The sequence below is a fragment of the Lissotriton helveticus genome, chromosome 4_1 (genome assembly GCF_964261635.1).
Source record: "Lissotriton helveticus chromosome 4_1, aLisHel1.1, whole genome shotgun sequence".
Taxonomy (NCBI): domain Eukaryota; kingdom Metazoa; phylum Chordata; class Amphibia; order Caudata; family Salamandridae; genus Lissotriton; species Lissotriton helveticus.
Genome location: NC_136063.1, coordinates 1,458,161,517 through 1,458,181,972, shown reverse-complemented (window position 1 = coordinate 1,458,181,972; position 20,456 = coordinate 1,458,161,517). Strand labels below are relative to the sequence as shown.

The window sequence follows — 20,456 nt, the reverse complement described above, 5'->3', positions numbered from 1 at the left end:
TTGTTTAGCTTCCTAATTCTATTGATTATCAAAATAAATAACTTACGTTTAATTTCAAAAGCCTGATCACTAACTTTCTCAACTTTTTTTTTTCTCTTATAAAAAACCACTTTCTGTCGACCTTTCCTAATATTTTTTAACAAATTGCCAATTATCCTGTTGCGGAACATTCGTTTACGAATGTCCCTAAACTGTTGTTTCCTTCTACTATCATGCACAGAGTTATCTCTTGCTCTAGCAGTAACATTTTTCATTGGCCTTTCCTTTCCGTTTGAATTGCTTCTCTTTTTCTGGACTGAAACATTTTCTGTAGTAATATTTTTTTAACTACAGATATTTCTTCTGAATGTTTTTGTACTCTTACCCGGTGCTTTCTTGGTGACTTGACAAATCTTTTTGTTAGAGGACTGCTGCTTTTTTTCATTGACCTGCTGTCTTTGACGTTTTGCAGCCTTTCTCAGTCTTTCTTTGGTTGGCATGGTGAAATCTTGAAATGATCTGCAGTTGAATCTGTGGTAAAATATATTAAAAAATGTTATTAACCACTATTACCCAACAGTAAATCAATAACAGTAATCAAAAACTTAAAACACTACTTGACATTTTTACATAGAAGATTTTTTAGTCCTTGGCAAATTTAGAATACAGAAATAGCAGAAAAGAAATGGAATTTATATTCATTTTACCTGTGCTATTTTATATGTGAATCTGATCAAATTTTATGAGCATATTTTAATATTTTATTGAAGACACTACACATAACCTGTTTTTGAAGGTGTCTTTATTTTTAAATTAAACGGTTTACATTTTTACTTTTTGTTTATTATAAATTTTTAAAGTAAATGTTTATAGTTCCATATGCTCAAGCACGTCAGCTTCCCATCCTATGTCATATAATTCTGACAAATCTGCATCCTCATCACGTTCTTCTTCATCCTCAGGATTTAAATCATCCAAGGGATCAACATCCACTGATGTTTCAATTACGAGTTCAATGATGAGGTCGAAATCAACTGATTGCTGATTGTCGCTCATGTTGATGTTGTCTTTATCTTTAAAGAAAGATAACAACAATGAGATGTTGCAGAGTAAGAGACAAATCTCAGAGATTATAATAGTAAAATTGTTTAACAAGAGTAACATTTCGCAGCTATTATTTAGCCATGTCCAGCGATGCTGAGCAGGTGAAGCCTATGTCTAATTTTTCACTGAACAGGACTCATCTCTTCTTAACCTTGGATAAGCCTCACCGACTCTGTGTCCCCTGCACATACTTAAATGTAAAGGGGCAGATTTATGTTAACTGGCACATCCCCAGGCATGCACCAGTTAACGTGCACCGCTGCTCTGCCACCCATGGTGTGCCGCATTTACAATCAGATAGGAGAAAGCTGCGTCAAAACCCTGTGCCTGCTTGAAGCAGGCATAGGTCTTGACGCAACATTGTGGAGATGGGGCACCCCTGAGCGTTGCTGGAGCTGCATCGCACTTGCGATACAACTCCAGCAATGCGCCACCTTAACGGCACAGATGCGTCACGCATCTGTGCCATTTTTGCCCCATGCTGCGCCGCATTGTAAATGCAGCACACCATGGGTGGCGGAACAGCGGCACAGGATGACTGGCACATCACTGGTGATGCGCCAGTCATCATAAATCTATCCCTAAGCTTCTTATCTTGTTAGAGATAAACTGCCATATGTATCATCAAAATATTTTGCATTTCCTAAATAGCGAATTTTAAGGAATAAATAGCTATTCTTTACCATTCCTAATTTGCGATGAGCAAATTGCTAATTGCAAATTACTCATTCATTTCCATGGGCCAGGAGGCCCATAGGAATGAAGGTGCAATTTGCGATTAGCAATTAGCTCATCGCAAATTAGGAATTTTTCCAAAGGTGCAGGGGTGTCTCAAGAACACCCTGCTGCACCCCTGAAAAAGAAATTTGGGGGCATATGGCGCACATACATGCCCTAAGGGCATGTATGGGCATCATATGGCACCTTTTGTTTTTTTGAAAAAAAGCTTTTTGAAAAGAATTCGCAAATTACCACCAACTAGAAGTTGGTGGTAATTTGCAAATCCTTAATGGCATTTTTTGCATATTTTTTGTTTGATACATTGCATTTAAGGAATCGCAAAATTTGCAAATCCTTAAGTGCAATCGCAAAATAAGGAATAGCAAATTTTGCTATTCCTTATTTTGCATCAAACTTGTTTGATACATACCATTTGTCTAATTAGCATTCGCAAAGGCCAAAATTCGCAGAATTTCGGCCTTTGCGAATGCTAATTAGCTTGATACATATGGCCCCAAGTGAGGCCTGTCTTGCAACATGGTGCATCTTTTGCATCACTGCTGCATCGGTTTCATGTGGCACGGTTTTTTTACACCATGACACATCTGCCTAAATGCATCAATTTGTAATTTTGTCGCCTCATAGCAAATCTTTTGCACCGCCGCTGCATCAGAAAAGTGACCACAGTGGCGCAAAAGAGGCATACACCTATCATAAATCTGTCCCTAGCATTTTAAATGATTAATTCAGGATGACGATAAGGTGTGGCCTATCCAGAGGTTTGTTTAAGGTGAGGCCTACTCAGGATTGCAGATGAAAGTTACACTTGATGAAGAATACAGAGGAGATAATACATGTAAAGGTCTACCAATGAAGTAAGTGATGTCCACTTCATTGCGCCAGTCATCATAAATGTATTCCTAAGCTTCTTATCTTGTTAGAGATGAACCGCCATATGTATCATCAAACTATTTTGCATTTCCTAAATAGCGAATTTTAAGGAATAAATAGCGATTCTTTACCATTCCTAATTTGCGATGAGCAAATTGCTAATTGCAAATTATCCATTCATTTCCATGGGCCAGGAGGCCCATAGGAATAAAGGTGCAATTTGCGATTAGCAATTAGCTCATCACAAATTAGGAATTTTTCCAAGGGTGCAGGGGTGTCTCAAGAACACCCTGCTGCACCCCCGAAAAAGAAATTTGGGGGCATATGGCGCACATACATGCCCTAAGGGCATGTATTGGCGTCATATGGCACCTTTTGTTTTTTGGAAAAAAAGCTTTTGAAAAGAATTCGCAAATTACCACCAACTAGAAGTTGGTGGTAATTTGCAAATCCTTAATGGCATTTTTTGCATATTTTTTGTTTGATACATTGCATTTAAGGAATCGCAAAATTTGCAAATCCTTCAGTGCAATCGCAAAATAAGGAATAGCAAATTTTGCTATTCCTTATTTTGCATCAAACTTGTTTGATACATACCATTTGTCTAATTAGCATTCGCAAAGGCCGAAATTCGCAGAATTTCGGCCTTTGCGAATGCTAATTAGCTTGATACATATGGCCCCAAGTGAGGCCTGTCTTGCAACATGGTGCATCTTTTGCATCACTGCTGCATCGGTTTCATGTGGCACGGTTTTTTTACACCATGACACATCTGCCTAAATGCATCAATTTGTAATTTTGTCGCCTCATAGCAAATCTTTTGCACCGCCGCTGCATCAGAAAAGTGACGCACAGTGGCGCAAAAGAGGCATACACCTATCATAAATCTGTCCCTAGCATTTTAAATGATTAATTCAGGATGACGATAAGGTGTAGCCTATCCAGAGGTTTGTTTAAGGTGAGGCCTACTCAGGATTGCAGATCAAAGTTACGCTTGATGAAGAATACAGAGGAGATAATACATGTAAAGGCCTACCAATGAAGTAACTGATGTCCACTTCATTGCGCCAGTCATCATAAATGTATCCCTAAGCTTCTTATCTTGTTAGAGATGAACCGCCATATGTATCATCATACTATTTTGCATTTCCTAAATAGCGAATTTTAAGGAATAAATAGCGATTCTTTACCATTCCGAATTTGCGATGAGCAAATTGCTAATTGCAAATTACCCATTCATTTCCATGGGCCAGGAGGCCCATAGGAATGAAGGTGCAATTTGCGATTAGCAATTAGCTCATCGCAAATTAGGAATTTTTCCAAAGGTGCAGGGGTGTCTCAAGAACACCCTGCTGTACCCCTGAAAAAGAAATTTGGGGGCATATGGCGCACATAAATTTTAACAACATTCCTTTACCTCAAAAACGATTTTCAAGTCATAATTTGAAAACACTGCCCACGGGGAAATGACTTAAAATGTCCTTAAGACACATGAAAGTGTTTTTTTAAAGCCTTTGCAACTTTTTTGGGTCACTTTTAACATGGCTATGTAACTCAAACAGTCAAAATCTAAATTTACCATGCACAGGTGGGACCATATTTACAAGGAATGTGCTCCACGGGGAAAGGTCTTTTAATGTAATATGGGAAAAATGACATCAGAGACACTGAAATGCCTTATAAAGAAGCATACACCATTATGTCCTTGTCATAAATTTAAAAACCATTCCTTTTCCCCAAAAACGATTTTCAAATCATAATTTGAAAACACTGCACATGGGGAAATGACTTAAAATGTCCTTAAGACACATGAAAGCGTTTTTTGATTGCCTTTCCAGCATGGTTGGGTCACTTTTAACATGGCTATGTAACACAAACATTCAAAATCTAAATTTGCCATGCACAGGTGGGAGCATATTTACAAGCAATTTGCTCCACAGGGAAAGGTCTTACATTAAAATGGGAAAAATAACATCAGAGACACTCAATTGCCTTATAAAGAAGCATACACCATTATGTCCTTGTCATAAATATTATAACCATTCCTTTTCCTCAAAAACGATTTTCAAGTCATAATTTGAAAACACACCACAGCTCCTATGCACAAAAAAACCCTGTCAGTACTAATACTTCACATTTTCTCCAATTACAATTTCTCAAAGAAACAAAATCTATTTGTAAAACACTTGAGACAAAGCAACATTTGAAAAACACAACTTTCTTCATAATTTTCTCCTTAAAGCACACTATTCTCTATCTAAATTAAAGAAATCTTTTCTCACCTTAGCAAATACTTTGAGTTTCAAAACAGTCTCAGAAACACACCAATTTGTCTTCAGCAGAGCAAAAGGTATGCACTCCAGAGTCTGCAGCTATCAAAAGCACAGAAATGCTGTAATTCTTCACACATATCTCTCATGTCACCCAATCAAAACTCTTCCCTCACTTTTTTTCAAATCAAAACCCTTCCCCCCTCTGCCCTTTCTGCCTTTTTTGCATAGCAACCACCTCCTTGAAGGCCTCTGGTGTTTGCAAGTTCACACAACAATGTTGCAATTGAACTCTGAACTCTCAGTGCACCTCATATCCAGTGCATTCTTTCATTTAATGATTTTTTCTTGACCACTCAAAATACATCTTTCAAAGAACTCATCCATGCACCCTAACTTTCTGTTTTCAGCAATCAAAATCCACCAATCACTGTTACTGCTTCATTAACACAGAAACTCCACAGTTTTTTTCATTTTAAACTCTTATTTTTTCAACTGCCATTTCATTGCCACACTTCATCTGACTGCAGGAGAACCTTCTCTCACCATGTTTTCTGTCTGGATTGTTGGACATAGTTACATCTATTGGGCTCAGAGGTATGCTGAGAACAGGAATTTACCTAACCTCAATTTACAAGATGTGGAAATTAAGTGGTTTGGCCACAGAGGATTAAAATGTCACCAATTGATACCATTGGTGAAAACCTTTATGCATTTGCCAAAACCTGACCTGTTAATTGTGCACTGTGGAGGTAATGATTTGGGCACTTTGACTGGGGTAGGTCTGGAAATGCTTTTAAAGGACACCTTTGAGCAATTAATGGCACTTTTTCCTCAGACTGCCTTGGTATATTCAAATATATGCCAAAGACAGAAATGGAGGTGGTCAAACCAATTTTGTCCACAAATTGAGAAGTCGAGGAAGCATGTAAACAAATCTGTTTCAGCTTACATGAGAGACCATGGAATGGGCTCCCTGTACAACAATAACTTGCGTTACTACATGCAAGATATCTACAGAGGAGATGGAGTTCACTTCTCAGATGAGGGCAACAGAATTTTCATTCTGAATTTAAGACTGTGCATTGGTACCTACTTATAAGTACCTAAATGTACCATAAACCCAAAAGCTCTTCTCAGAGCTACCCTACATCTGATCACTCACAATTATTATTTTACTCTAACTTTTTTCACTAATTTTCAACAAAGTACGCTCCCTGGGACGCTACCCGGTACGCGAACCGGGAGCTAACCTCGCTAAATTTTTTAAAAAATCAGCCACCCTCAGAAAACCTAGGGGGTCAAGATAAGTCTACTGTGCCCCCTTCTACCCATTCTGAACATTATTTGCCCTCCATCTTGTATCTTAATTCGACCAAAACACAAAATGGTTGACTCCCGTAACGCTTAAGGTTCGCGTATCGGAGCGCTCGCCAGTTCGCGTACCGGGTCGCTCCCTGGGAAGCGCACCATCAAAAAAGGTGGGAAAGTAGTTTACAGAAAAGCGACTGGAGACACTTTCACCAAATATAGATTAGCTCATACTACATACCAATCCCTACCATTTTCACAAATTTGATTGAAATTCCATTTAACCATTTAGCCTGTACACCTCTCTAAATACCCTGAGGTAAATTACTTCACAAAACACATCTGAAGTGTTGGAATTGACAACCAATTAAAATGTTACTTTCATTTTCTACTTTTTTTACCTGGCATTTGATTGGTTATGTACCTGAATATATATAAAGGAAGAGAGAGAAACACAGCCATTTTGACTACTACTTCCTGAACTACATTGCAAGATCATTTTCACTCACAACTTAAACTTGTTTTTAGAAGGTGAGATATTATTTTATAAATTTGAAAACATTTTCAGATAGTTATATACTATCCCTCTGTAAGAGTTAGACATTGAGAAAGGCTTCTTTATTATAATTATGGATTGATTTAGGTTTCTGTGGTATAATTATGAATTTACTTAGGCTTCTTCACAGGCACTTTTTAATAGTACTACTTCACGCCTGAAACCATACAGTGCCCATAGATTACTTCTCTGTTATAAACTCACAAGTACCTGTCTGAACTTAAACCCAACAGTGCCCTATCTCTACTGATATAATTATTTTTTATGCAAATTACAGCAATAAAATGGAAGGTGAGCAGAATATTTCCTTCGAAATTGTTCTGGAGAACAACACAGAAAAAGATATTGAGGATAATGATGACTCAGATTTCATGGATGAATCACGGGACCATGAATTAGTTCAATGTGTAGAATCTGTGGATCATTTACTTCATTATGATGACGGTCAAATGTGGGAAGTTATGTTCACTCAACAAGAGGACATATCTGACAGTCAAATGTTAGACATTCTATTAAATTTTGAAAAACAATCCGAAAAATAAAATTATATGTAATATTAAAAAATTCTTTGAGTCTTTAATCATTTTTATATGTAATTCATAAATTCATAAACTAGTGAAATGTTAGAAATGTTATTACATTTTGAAACACAATTACAATAATAAATAATTGCTTAAAAAATAAAAAAATTAAAAAATAATCAACAAAACCAACAATCAATTAACATACAGTATTTGAAAAGTCTATCATTCTTTTTTCCTTATAGTACGCTGCCCAGAACGCTTCCCGGTTCGCGAACCGGGCGCTACCCACGCAAAAAAACAAAACATTTTTTTTTTCTTTTTTTGCCCCGCGGGGCCCTTTTAAAGCCTCCACATTAAACCTAGGGGGTCAGGGAGGATTTACTATGCCCCCTTATGGTCATTTCCCCCTTTGTTTTGGCCTCCTCTTGTCTCTCAATCCTACCGAGAGACAAGATGGCGGCCGCTCCGGACTGTTTAGAATGTTGACAGACAACGGAGAGCCAATCAGCTTCGCTACGCGAAGTTCCGTTACGCGTAAAGTCCGCGAACCGGAGCGCTGCCCGGTCCGCTGTTACAGATATATATCTTTTTTTGAACGTTAATTTCTCAAAATCCACTGAAGCACATATATAGAGACCTAGCAAAGGCACATCGGGCTACCAGTCCCTACAATTTTGCCAAGTTTCGTGGAAATCCATTCAGCCGTTTGGGCTAAAAGTGAGGCCAACCGCCCTATGGAAAACTCAATGTTAAAAACACGTTTTGGGACCCCCCTTTTTTCTAGGCCCCCCCTTGACGAACCCCCCCCCAAATTTCCAGGGGCTGCTCAGAAACAAAATGTTCCATTTTCCTGAAAATTTCAGCCAATTCCGTCCACAAACGCCAAAGTTATTAGACATAGAATTTTCAAAAATCCCATAGGGAAAAAATCCTAACTATATATACCTACTGGCGACCGCCAGTAGGTAATATATATATATATATATATATATATATATATATATATACATATATTCGCCATTCAAAACTTCCCTTTCATGGAAAAGAACAACGAGGAGTGGACCCAGGTACTAAGGTGCAAATCCTTAGTGCTTTATTAAGTGCAAATAATAAGCCAGCAATCCGCTATATATATTTGCACTTTAAAATGGGTGGCCAGCCTCCTGACTGTGTCATGTGATCAAGGCTCTTGGCAGCCGAAACGCGTCATGGCAGACTGGTGTTGGGTTTAATTAAAAAATAAGAAACACCGCAAGACTGGGTCTCGTCTCTTCCTTTTCGTTTTGGCATGGAACGATGAACTGAGGTTGAAACTTACCGAAAAAAAAAAAAAAATATATATATATATATATATATATATATATATATATATATATATATATATATATATATATATCATACCCAACTTTCCAACACGTGGAAAAACTGAGTCGCACTCACACGATTGGCTGACATGCACTTTTATTTATCAATGATGGCGGCAGTCCTGGCGCGTTTCGTTCATACGTGAACTTTTTCAAAGGTAAGCCTCGCACTGTTTAAAATTATTAAAGTCCCCACATCAATTGCCTCTATTCGTGGTTTCTGTCGCTCCAGTGGACACTGTTAATATTTCACGGCATGCTGGTACATGTGGTTCTTTTAACAATCACATTTTTCAAACCCTCCAGTGGGCAGTGCATTTCGTTTTTTTCTTTCAAAAGTCATTATTTTCTGTGCAGTCAATATCAGCCTTCAAACGTGCTCCAATGACGACTCACTTTAGAAGCTATATATATATAAATTAACATGTAGTTGTATATCATCAGAAAGAGAATCAAAATGTGATGGACAAATTATCTAAACAGATTAATGTGTGATTAGGAATTTGGACAAGGGTGCAGTACAATGTTGAGTTATCAGAATGGTGTGAGCAAAGGCTTTTGAGTTATGAAAAATGTTAATTGCTATGCATTGAGGGCCTCATTTACGAGGAATTGGAGAAGGGCAGTGCCACAAATCTTCTTGCTGCGCTGCACTACACCAATGTGAAAGGGCAGTAATGCAACATATTTATGAAATATGGTCCATTCCTGTCCTTTCTCGTACAGTGGCACACAATTTGATGCTGAGCGCCAACGTAGGCACCCCTGCACTATTGAGGCAGAATTTTGTTGCCCTTTCTGCACAAAATAAATCCTGAGATTCTATGTGTGTTGCAGAATGCAGCACACATGGCAAGAGGAAAAAAGAAGAGAAATGAGAACACTTCTCCGTGTTACGCCTGCACTGGGGAGGTGTAAGGTTTTGGCCCTGCCCTAGGTTAACGTGATTTTGTAAATCTGGGGCAGAGTCTAAATACATGGGTGTTGCATACGAAAACCCTCCGCAACGTCCATGGAAACCCTCCTTGATGCAGAGTAAGGCAACAATGCGCTTTGCGATGCCATACCTTACTCCATATCTATGGGGCCATGCAAAGCTACGCAGAGTGGATTTGCATCGTCTCATAGATATGAGACTGTGTCACCGGAGCCTCAAAAAAAGTGATGCTCTGGCCTCTAGTAAATAAGCCCCTGAATATGCAAGCACACCATTTATTTTTTACCTGATACCAAAAATTCATATGGACATAGTAAAACCTCTTTTGAAAATACATCAAAGTATATAGACCACTTCCTAAGTGATTTTGTGATGCATTTACCTTTGCATGTGAAAGACATTTGGGTACTTTTTGAAGAACATTTTGGCTTCCCCTGGGAAAAAGAATATGCAATGATGACCTTAGATGCAACCACACTAGTATAAATCATGAAAATGGGCTAAGGGCAATGGAACACTTCCTGACCATACTATTAAAACTGTGGGCGTACCCCAGAATGTTATTGTCCATGACCCGCAGATGTAACTATTTTCTTTTTGAAAAGGAACTGTTTCATCACAACAGAGGTGTACCAATGGGCACTTGCTTTGCTCCCAGCTATACTAATTTGCATATGAGCTGGGGGGAGAAGCAGGTGCTCCAGAATGAATATCATACTGAATGGCATTTTGGTGTTCCTTTATGGAAGGGCTAGTTGGAAGAAGCTAAGTTCTTCATTAAAAAAAATAATCACAATACATTTCACCTACACTTCACTAGCTCAATCAGTAAGATAGAGGTTAGCTTCTTAGATCTAATGGTGTATGTTAAAGCAGGGAAACTTGAGACAAAACTCTACAGAAAGCTAACCTCTGGAAATACAATCCTTCATGCAACCAGCTTTCATCCTTGAAACCTAGTGTGGAATATCCCTTATGGTGAAAGCTTGAGAGTTAGGAGATATTGTGGTGAACCCCAGGAGGACGAAAATGCTCTAATGGACATGACCCATAGATTCCGGGAAAGTGGATATACATGTAATAACATAGAGGAACGAAATATAAGGCTGAAGTAAAAACAATGGAGCAGCGGATCTTTGAAGGAAAGAAAGAGAAACCCCAGAAAAAGGGGTCTTCACTGTTTAGATGAATACCCACGTACGATAAACAGGAAGGAGTGATTCATAAAATAGTGCAGAAGCACTGGCACCTTATTAGGAATGCAGGGGCAGCTGGCACAGATCGGGGGTGGTGGGGCATCACAGCAGTGTCGTGATTGGTCTGAGCACCGTGGTTCGATGCTCAGACAGAGATGTGTATGTGCATGTTATCCACCCAGGCTGTGCAATACAGCTGCGTGGAGAACATGCTAAGTGTGTAGGACTGTTTGGCTACTGTTTGGCTGGCCAAACCGCCATGAGCACTTAGAAAGTGCCCCAACCATTCCTCCCCCTGCTCTTTGAGCAGCCCAGCCCTGCCTGGAAAAAACTGCCTCAGCAGGGAAAAATAAAATAATAATAACATCATGTTATTATCATTTCCTTTTTTCCTTTTTGCACTGCTGAAAAGCAGTGGGGTGATGCTCCTCCGCCTTAGTGGAGGAGCCACCATTGAAAAAATGACCCAATAATAGGGGAAAAAGCTCCTAGGAGACCAGATATAATCTTCAAAAGGGCAAGAGCTATGAGAGATGAGCTAGTGAAGAACACACCTGAATGTACAAAGAAAGATAATTGATTCGGAAGTAATAAAGGTTTACAAACATGTGGAAAATGTAAGGCGTGTGAGCATGGTGTTACAACAAAGAGTATGAATCACTATTTTAAAAGACAACCAAAAAGATCAAAGGTTATTTCAACTGTTAAATTGAATTTGCCATTTATATTTTGGGTTGTCCTTATAAATTGATGAATTTAAGCAGCACTAAGCTTCCTGTCAAAGGAATCGTACAACATTTGAGCGCGATAAAAAACAAGGATAGATCACCCAGTGGCCCGCCATTTTGAAAAACAACTCAGCAGTGAAATGCAAGGTCTAACATATTTTGTAGCAGATGCCTTACCAAAGAATATCAGAAGAGGCAAAAGAGAGAAGAGTTTAAGATAACAGGAGTCATGCTACATACCAGAAGTAGATACCACCCCCCCTTTTGACGAAGATATGCACACCCACCTGTAACAAGTAAAAAAGCAAAAAGAAATAAGGAATACAATAATTTTAAGAAGTGTTGTTGCTGTTTAAGAAGTCTCTCTCTCTCTCCCTTGTATGATATGACTAATGGGAAGCAAAGTTTTTAAGTGAAGTTTTTTTAAGAAAAGCTTTTAATTCACTTACATAACAGCACTTTATCTAAAGCACTAGCCCTTTGGGTCAAAGAAGCATACTAATATAAAGAGTAAAATAAACAATTCCAGCACAAGCACTTTAAAGTACAGTTGATATTAGAAATTGTCCACTGAGGCATTATGCCAGAATTGTTTACATATCATGATGTATGATTTTAAGTGCAGCGTAAAAAAATGTTGGGCACATTTTGGTAAATGTGCTATTGAAGATTTATGGAAGGTACGCCTAGAGGGTTATGACCCAAATGATTAAGTTAGGTTTCCCATTGTTATGGTAGTACTTTTATACCATTATGCTGAGTTTGATCTATATTAATTTGTTCCTAAATTTATAATTAAAACCTAATAGACTCAGATAAAAGAGTTGGGTGGATTTATGCGTGGCCACATTGGTTGCACCGTATTGAGATGCAAATTCGTGATTTTTCCCTTTCACTGCTCACTCTTCTACAAAGACCCGTCCCCTCTGAAGAAATTGTGTAAATGGGCTTAGACTTTAACGCCCTTCATGGTGTGTTGTGCTTCCAGTGCCTATCCCGCCTGCCCTCCATTGTCAGCTTGCTGCTCCTGCCCAGCCCTGATGCCCCCTGCCCCCTGCCCTGTTTGCTGACCACTATCCCCTCTCTCCTGCCTTGTCTGGTCCATTGTTGTGGCTCTGCCCTCTCCCGCCTGCCCTTCGTGGTCGGTTATACTGCAACTGTCTCTCTCGTCTGTCCAGTACTGTCAGCTTGCTGCCCATGCATCTTTCCTCTCTGCCCTCTATTGACCATGTGCATGACCCTGTTCCCTCCCTATTGCTTTGCATGGTTCATTGTGCTGCACTGCCATCCCGCTTGCCCCATGTACTGTGTTGTGCTGCTGCAACCCCTGACCAGGAGCGTCCCGTGCAGGTAAGAGCGGTGGGGCGGGGTGGGTGGGGATTGTACAGACAATGCCAAGGGAAAATTCAATAAATATTTAATTTTACCTCGTCGTTGTCTGTTGAATACCCCCCACACTGCCCCACCCCGCCCCTCACCTGCACGGACCACGCCTGCCCCCGACGCCTGTAAGGTCTGCTTGGTCACCAAGCGGCCTCTGCCCATCTCCCTCCTGCCCTCTGTTATCAAGCCAATGCCCCTACCCCATTCCTGCTGCCCTCCATTATCCAATGTACCACACTTGCCAACATTTTGACCTTGAGAAGTGGTAGATTTTGAAAAGAAAACGTGAGAATTCATTTTCCCTATTGACTTACTTTGAAAAAGAGATTTTTAGGCAGGATTCAGATAAAATAAAGCTGTTTTTAGGCTCGAAAACATTGGGAGTCTCCTGTCTGAATTGGATGTATGACGTTATAACGCATACTTTTACTCCGCAGACCATTACAACGCGACTTTTACTCCGCATACCGTTACAACGCATAGCGCCTTGGGGCGCTGGATAGTGGTAAGTATAATTTACTATTCTAACTCCAGTCCCCGTGGACCCTAGGGAAGGTGTTGGATAGTAAATTATACTTATCCCCTATCCTAGAGCGCCCCCCAGCGCAATGCGTTGTAATGGTATGCGGAGTAATGGTCGCGTTGTAATGGGTCTGCGGAGTAAAAGATCCGTTGTAACGGGTGTATACCGTCTGAATTGGGTCTGTTAGCATGTATGGCTGTACTTCCTTCAGCCTCTCTTGCCTATCCTGCATGGTTGGTTTGTTGCCCCTGCCCCCTTTTTCCCTGCCCTCCATGGTCCTTTGTGTTGCCACTGCCCCTCACTCCTGCCCAGCTGGTCACTTTATTGCCTCTGCACCCTACTCCCTGCCCTCAATGATCCGAGTCTGTGACCTCTGCCTCACTACAGTATTCTAATGAACAACTAGATTGCTAAAATTGTATATTTATTACAAAACTGTGGCACGCCTAATGTTATCTTGATATGATCAAAACTGTAATATCTAAAGCATTTCCTCTAGAAATTATAAAAAGGAGAGGGTCTTATTCCCATTCAAATTATAGTTAGTGCTCTAAAAAACTAAGATGAGGACATATTTTCTGAGTTCTCAAGGAGCGGCAAAGCACTTTTAAATTATTTGCTATCTTTATGTTTATTTACCCAGTTGATCACTTGTTTATATGTGATACGTAGGGAAGAAGATGTGGCATTATGGCCAGAGCTGCAGACTTTGCGACTGGGGAACCAGGTTCGAGTTTCGGCGTCAGCTTGACATCCTCTGATTCTGGGCAAATCACCTAATTTCCCCATGCCTAAACCAAAATTAATATGTCTTTGCGTAATGTAATTGATGCTCATGTAAAGCACTCCAATACCTTTGGGTCAAGTCTGCAACATATAAAATGACAAAAAAAAAACCAATTAAGTATTTTACACACTTCTGTCATTGGGCTACACTTGGGTGATACTTGTGCTACATTTGGGCTCCTTTTTCTCTGGTGGCCATCTTGGGAGACTTATTTATTATGAAGCTTCCTAATTTCATCATTTACTGCTGTATCTTCAGTAGAAAATGCTTTCACTTTACCACTTTGATTCCATGAAGATGGCGTTCAGATGTGCCACATTTTGGCATAGATTCAGAATGTTAGCATTCTAGTTGCTCATCCAAGCAGTGTAGAAAAGCTGCTGATCACAGGGAATTAACTAGCAGTCTGCTGCTGGTATTAGAAGTGCATGTTCCAGTCTGCATGTCAGATTGTGTTAGTGAAATAGAAGAGGAATATATTTGAGAACTCACTTAAAATGTGTCATAATTTTTCTTTTTACAGCACTAACCATAATTTCTATGACAAAATGAACATCCTAATTGTGTTCCTTTCTAAATAAAATGTTTTAAGTTTTACCAGTTTGATTCAATCAGGATGGGTTCAGGGGTGCTATACTTTTTTCATAAGTAAGACCGTTAGCACTCTTGGTCTTTAGAACACTCTGGGAGGCTGTAGTAGAACACAAGAGAATCAACTGACAGGCTGCTTCTGTTGGCAATACATGTTTTACTGAAAATGTCTGACTACATTGTCATATAGCTGAAAAAGAGAGTGTTAATTTACAGAAAGTATGCTCTCTTTTTTAGCTTCTGGAGTACCTTCCATAAACTCCATGGGAAAATTATGAGAAAACAGTTTTCTCTCAATCATGATTCATGAAATCCGAGAAGACTTTTTCACAGGGTGAAATCACTTTAGAGCACACCATAATTCCTAAAATTAGTATGGTACCATCAACAAATGATAACTAAAATCAGTTATCACCCTTTACACGTTCTTTTTATGACCCTCAAAACCTGCCATTCACTGCAATGCATTTTAGTGGGGTGCTATCATGTATATAGGTCCCATGATGGCTGCCAGTCAATCAGATCTCACCATGAGATCTGTGCTTAGGCTCCGCCGAGATCTACAAATGTCTTTTTATTTAATATCTCAAAAACTCCTGAACGAATTTACACCAAATAACAAAAAGGCTGCCCTCAGACCCAAGACCTACAATTCTGCCAAATTTGGTGTAATTCAGTTCAGCAGTTCGGGCTGTAGTCGTGTCTAAAATCTCCATGGGAATTATCATGGGAAACATACTTATTTTGCCCCCTTCCCCTTATTCTCGGTCCCTGCTTGACAGATCACCGGAACTTTCCATGCTCAACTAGAATCAGGAGTGCACTTTTTTGGAAAATGTTGTGAAGATTAATCAAATGGCGCCAAAGTAATAAGCAAGTCCAAAAACATTTTTCCAATGGAAACTGGGTTCTAACTATAACTACCTACTGTCGATATTTATTTAGCATAACATACAATGTCATACAAATATAGTACGGGCAAGAGGAGTCGCAAAATGTATATACACTATGTTTGCCAAATGCACTTAATCATGAAGCCTGCATGCAGAATGTGAATTAAAACAATGAATACAATTAACGTTCATGGTTTTTATGTGAACTGTGACTAACATACTTCTAGTTTCTTTACAAATAGCTCTTGCTCCAGTTTTATGATGGTATGGTGTTACACTGAATCATATTGGGATTTGTATTGTAATGGTGTTTGTTAACCTAACAGTATATGTTTGCTACCAGAAAAGGCGTATAAGTACTCGCCGAATGTTCACCATTGTGAAGGAAAATATATTCCGTCACTATGGTGACACATGAGCCACATCCCTCAAGGATCAATCCGGAAACGCCGACTAAAACATGAATAACTTAACATTTAATGAAAAATAAAAAATGCAACGCATGTGCACTGACCTTAAGTACGTTTAGGCCTGGTATTTAGTTGTTACTGTGATATTGCACATATGTGTATGCTTAAAAGGAGAACACAACGAATGTTTTAAAAGTTACTGTTGTTTACAGAATTAAATCAGCTAATATGTGGTTGAACAATACCACACTGTACAAAAAATTGGTAATTAATGAGAATGTTTTGATATTGGTTCATTGCAAGCTAAGCTTTATAAATGTATTTTTATTCCCCAATCAGGCCTTTCAACAGTCACATGGATGCTAACTATGCAGCAAGTCTAAAAATCTACATGCGCAATCCAGCCTTTTCCGCTGTTCCTATGTGGCAGCAACCAAGTGTCAGTCCAGAGCGGTCAAGAATGCCATCTCAATTCCAGTGGTCATTTGAATCCACACACAGCAGGAATACAAATGAAAAACCCACCCTTCACTCATGCCCAGCTATTGAGTGCAGCGACCACCAAGCGCTTTTGAGCGCAGTCTGGAACCAGAAAATGACCATGACTGAAAGCTCTTTATCGGATGAAAGTGGTCTCTCTGATAACGAGAAGCCTGATGAAGTCTTGCTTAGCTACAGCAAACGTTTAGACACAACTTTAAGTCCTGAAGTTATTGACCATGTTGAAGAATCTTGCTCAACGTCTGAAGCTCAATGTTTCACATATGCCGATGTTCTACCACCACCCCTAAATACTATGGAACTGCAGGAGTTGGCATCCCCAAACAGTGGGGCCTGGAAGAATGGTGTTGACCCTTCCCTTGAAGTTACTATAAGGCCGCTGGTTGTTCGTCTACTTCAAATGGAGAAAATGCAGCACATGACCATACACAAAGAAAGGTGCAAGATTTCTCAGGCACATCTAAGCTGCTCTGGGCACCCTTGGACCAGTACCCGTGGAGCCTTTAACAAGCCGAAACAGTCAAAGTGCGATGAACCAAAATGTCTTCCAACAACTAGTGCCGATCGTACTCAACAACTAAAACCTAAAAGCACCTGCCACTGCAAATGCAAAAGAAAAGGCTCCAAATGCTCTTGTTGCAATATAAAATGGAGTTCTAGAACAGCATGCGGTAGAGTGTTATCAACAGCGCGTTACAGGACACAAGGTGCTACCAATAGAATTTCCAAACCCCATTGGCTTTCAGAATTAAATCACTTGGTGCTTCAGCTGCCTTCAAGTCATGCATCTTCAAGCATGTGTCCACCATCTGCTCAAGTGACTTGAAAATAGTTACCAATGTAACCAAAAGCACTCTATAGTTCTGTCAATCATAAATATGCAAAATATTGTGTTTGACTCTTTAGTATGTTTTAATGAGATTCTTGTTCTCAAATGGTTTTTAACAAACAACAGAAGAAATGTAGTATTAATAAAGCAACACAACCACAAATCTAGTGTCACTGCCACATTTCCTGTCTAAGATACATTCGGTCACAATTGAGGATTCCACTTGTGTGGGTTTGTAGAAACACAATAAAAAGCACTGCTCAAGAAAACATTACAAATAAGATCACTGAAATGTATAGGTAGATGGACCTTCTCAATAAGTTCATGAACTTCATAAAACATGTGCTCGAGATTATTTTGCTAAAAGATTGATCACTGTGATGAAAACATTTTAGGAAGCTTTTGGCCAGTATCCAAGATCCTCTTGCAGATTTGGTAGCCAAATGCATAAAGGGTTGGCTTTTGTTTCTTCTGGAAACAAAAGATACATTGACAAAGCAATTAAAGTTGTAGTGAGTTTTATGCAATATTTCACCTACATAAAATAAATACCATTTCATGGTTTGGACCAAAGAAGTGATTCAAATTAAACAATACTTTGTCAATTGTTGATAGTACTCACGTAGGGTTTTAGGCCAGATGCAAGGAAGTGCTTTTTACGTCGAGCCTACCAGACAGTGCAAGCCCACTGTTTGTAAAATACCTGTTGTGGGTTTACCAAGAAGTTAAAGGCGCTTACCGTCTGTTCATTGCTTACCATTGGTTGGCTTTATTGTCACTGTCATTTCTTATTCAATGGCTTTCCTTCACCTAGCTTGTCCATTTTGTGTTTGCCCCTGCCCTGGAACATGGCCTTATTACCATCTCTCTTATTGGCTGACTTCCATTCTTACACTGCTCACATTTAGGGAACAACGTTTTTCTTTTTGCTTAAGCACTACCTAGACTGCATGTCTATTCCAACTCTCTCCCTTGTGTGCTCTCATCCATCAAATACCCACCCCCATGGTCCGTGTTGCTTTCTGCCTCATGTTTCAGTTTTTCTCTTGTCGTACTTTTACCCCACCTGACTTTCAACTTTTCAGCGCTCCCTGGAGCTTTTTCGCTTGAATATTTCTTTCCCCACTCTCATGTAGCTCTCAAGCCAGCTCATCGGCTGCCCTACTAACAGTCTTTTTTGAAGGGCCTTCTCCCTTGAAAAAAATACTTTTTGCGCTTCTTCTTTTAATTTTTTTTTTAATTTACCAATCCATTTCAGGCTGGAAAATAAATAAAAAAATGGCGCCTAAGCCATTTTGTAGGCATGCATGTAAAATGACGCATGCACATGTCATCATGCATGGGTTTCCCTACAAAATGGCGCGGCCACATCATAGCACCTTTATTTTTTTCTTTTTCCTTATAGGTATGCTGCACAGCATCTTGCTGATGCTGGACAGCATCACAATAAGGCTTTGGCAAAGGCAATAGTTCCCAAAGGCGAGACATATTGGATTTACCAGTGCTTGTTTGTTGTATGCTACCTCTAGGGAGAGCATGTCTTTTCGGTCCATGGATAGGAAATTGATTTGTTTCTTTTAGTCTGTTAATGGCTGCTTTCTGGGCATCTTCCATGTTGATTTACATGCAAACGTAGTCCAGGATGACTATGTTGGGATCGTCAGCTTTCCACCTGTCGTTCCTGTCTTCCTTATCGGTGGCACTGACATACATGCTAACATTGTAGAAGGGGAAAGGAGAAGATTTTTATTTTTTTAAATGATTGGGAGAATGGATTTCTTCCATTGACTTCTATTGTGGCCTGAATCGGGTCTATTGTCATGTACTGTGACTAAATGAAAAAATTGTTTTTTTTATCTTACCGGTCAGGAGCACGGAGAAAGCACTATGGCAGGCAAAGGGAGTATGACAAACTGCTGTGCACTGCCCTGCAGGAGCAGGTTACTGGCAGTGCATACTCTGAGTCACACAAGATCCGTCCATGTCTGCAGAAGCCTGACGTGGAATCGGGTTTTGCATACAGGAATCGGGAGGCGGGAGACTAGCCTTAACATTGGTTGTCTATATGCACTGGATACAGAGGCCGGCCGTTCCATGTTGGGGGTAAGTGCGCTATCTTCTGTATGCGCCACGCCACTAAACATACCAGCGAGCGATGAAGAGAGGTGGAGGACTGAGTTTTCCTTCGATTTGAGCTGCAGTCCCACCTATCGGCCCGAGGTGCACCTAACAACGCCTCCTCTGGCCACCATTTTAAAGTCAGGCATCTACTGAGACAAGTGCCGAGGGAAAGGCACGGGCGCCATCTTGGAGTCAGGCCTTTTTGCTTATTTAGATTTTTGCCAGCATTTTATGGTGATTGAGGACATTAAAGTGTAATTCCCATCTTAGTCTGCTAGACTAGCTACTGTGGAATTTATTTTATATTTTTACTTTAGCAAGATAATTTATCATTCTCTACTCCCCCATGGAAGGTATATCACCTTTCACAATTTTTCTCTACACCTAGAAAACCATTATTCAAATGGTCATGTTAAAGAAAGCTTTCGAGGCCTATCTTGATGTTGTTGGCGGTGACACTTTCACTAATAAAAAAAAGAAACTTCTATTGGTGCACAATTTAGGTCCTAAAGGCAGATCTGTTTAAAAATCCCTGCCATTGGTAGAAGTAAGGATATCTTCTCAGAAGGAAGAGGCTGGAGAACAAGTGACAGTGTATCATGTATATGAGTATGCTACAGTGTTACAAGCTCTTGAGAATCTCATTTCTACAAGTAGGTATGTAGTACTAGAGAGACATACATTCTTACAAAGATCTCAACAACCGGATGAATCCATTGATGATTTTGTTTCAGCTCTTTGGCCATTACCTGTAACCACCGCGACATGCAAAATTATATTATTAGCGATCAACTAACTGAGAAAACATCCAACAGAAAAATTCAAGAACATTTACTTT

At 39.7% G+C, this 20,456-nt stretch overlaps 1 protein-coding gene across 2 annotated transcripts in view; it reads left to right on the top strand.

The window, feature by feature from the left end:
• FAM217A (family with sequence similarity 217 member A) overlaps positions 1 to 17,651 on the top strand; it is a 124,405-nt gene extending 106,754 nt beyond the window's left edge. For both annotated transcript variants that reach the window (XM_078685817.1, XM_078685818.1), the window contains exon 4: positions 16,507 to 17,651. In XM_078685817.1, the coding sequence (XP_078541943.1) occupies positions 16,507 to 17,494 (988 nt within the window). In that variant the 3' untranslated portion in view covers positions 17,495 to 17,651. The remainder of the gene's footprint in view (positions 1 to 16,506) is intronic.
• The last annotated feature ends 2,805 nt before the right edge of the window (positions 17,652 to 20,456 follow it).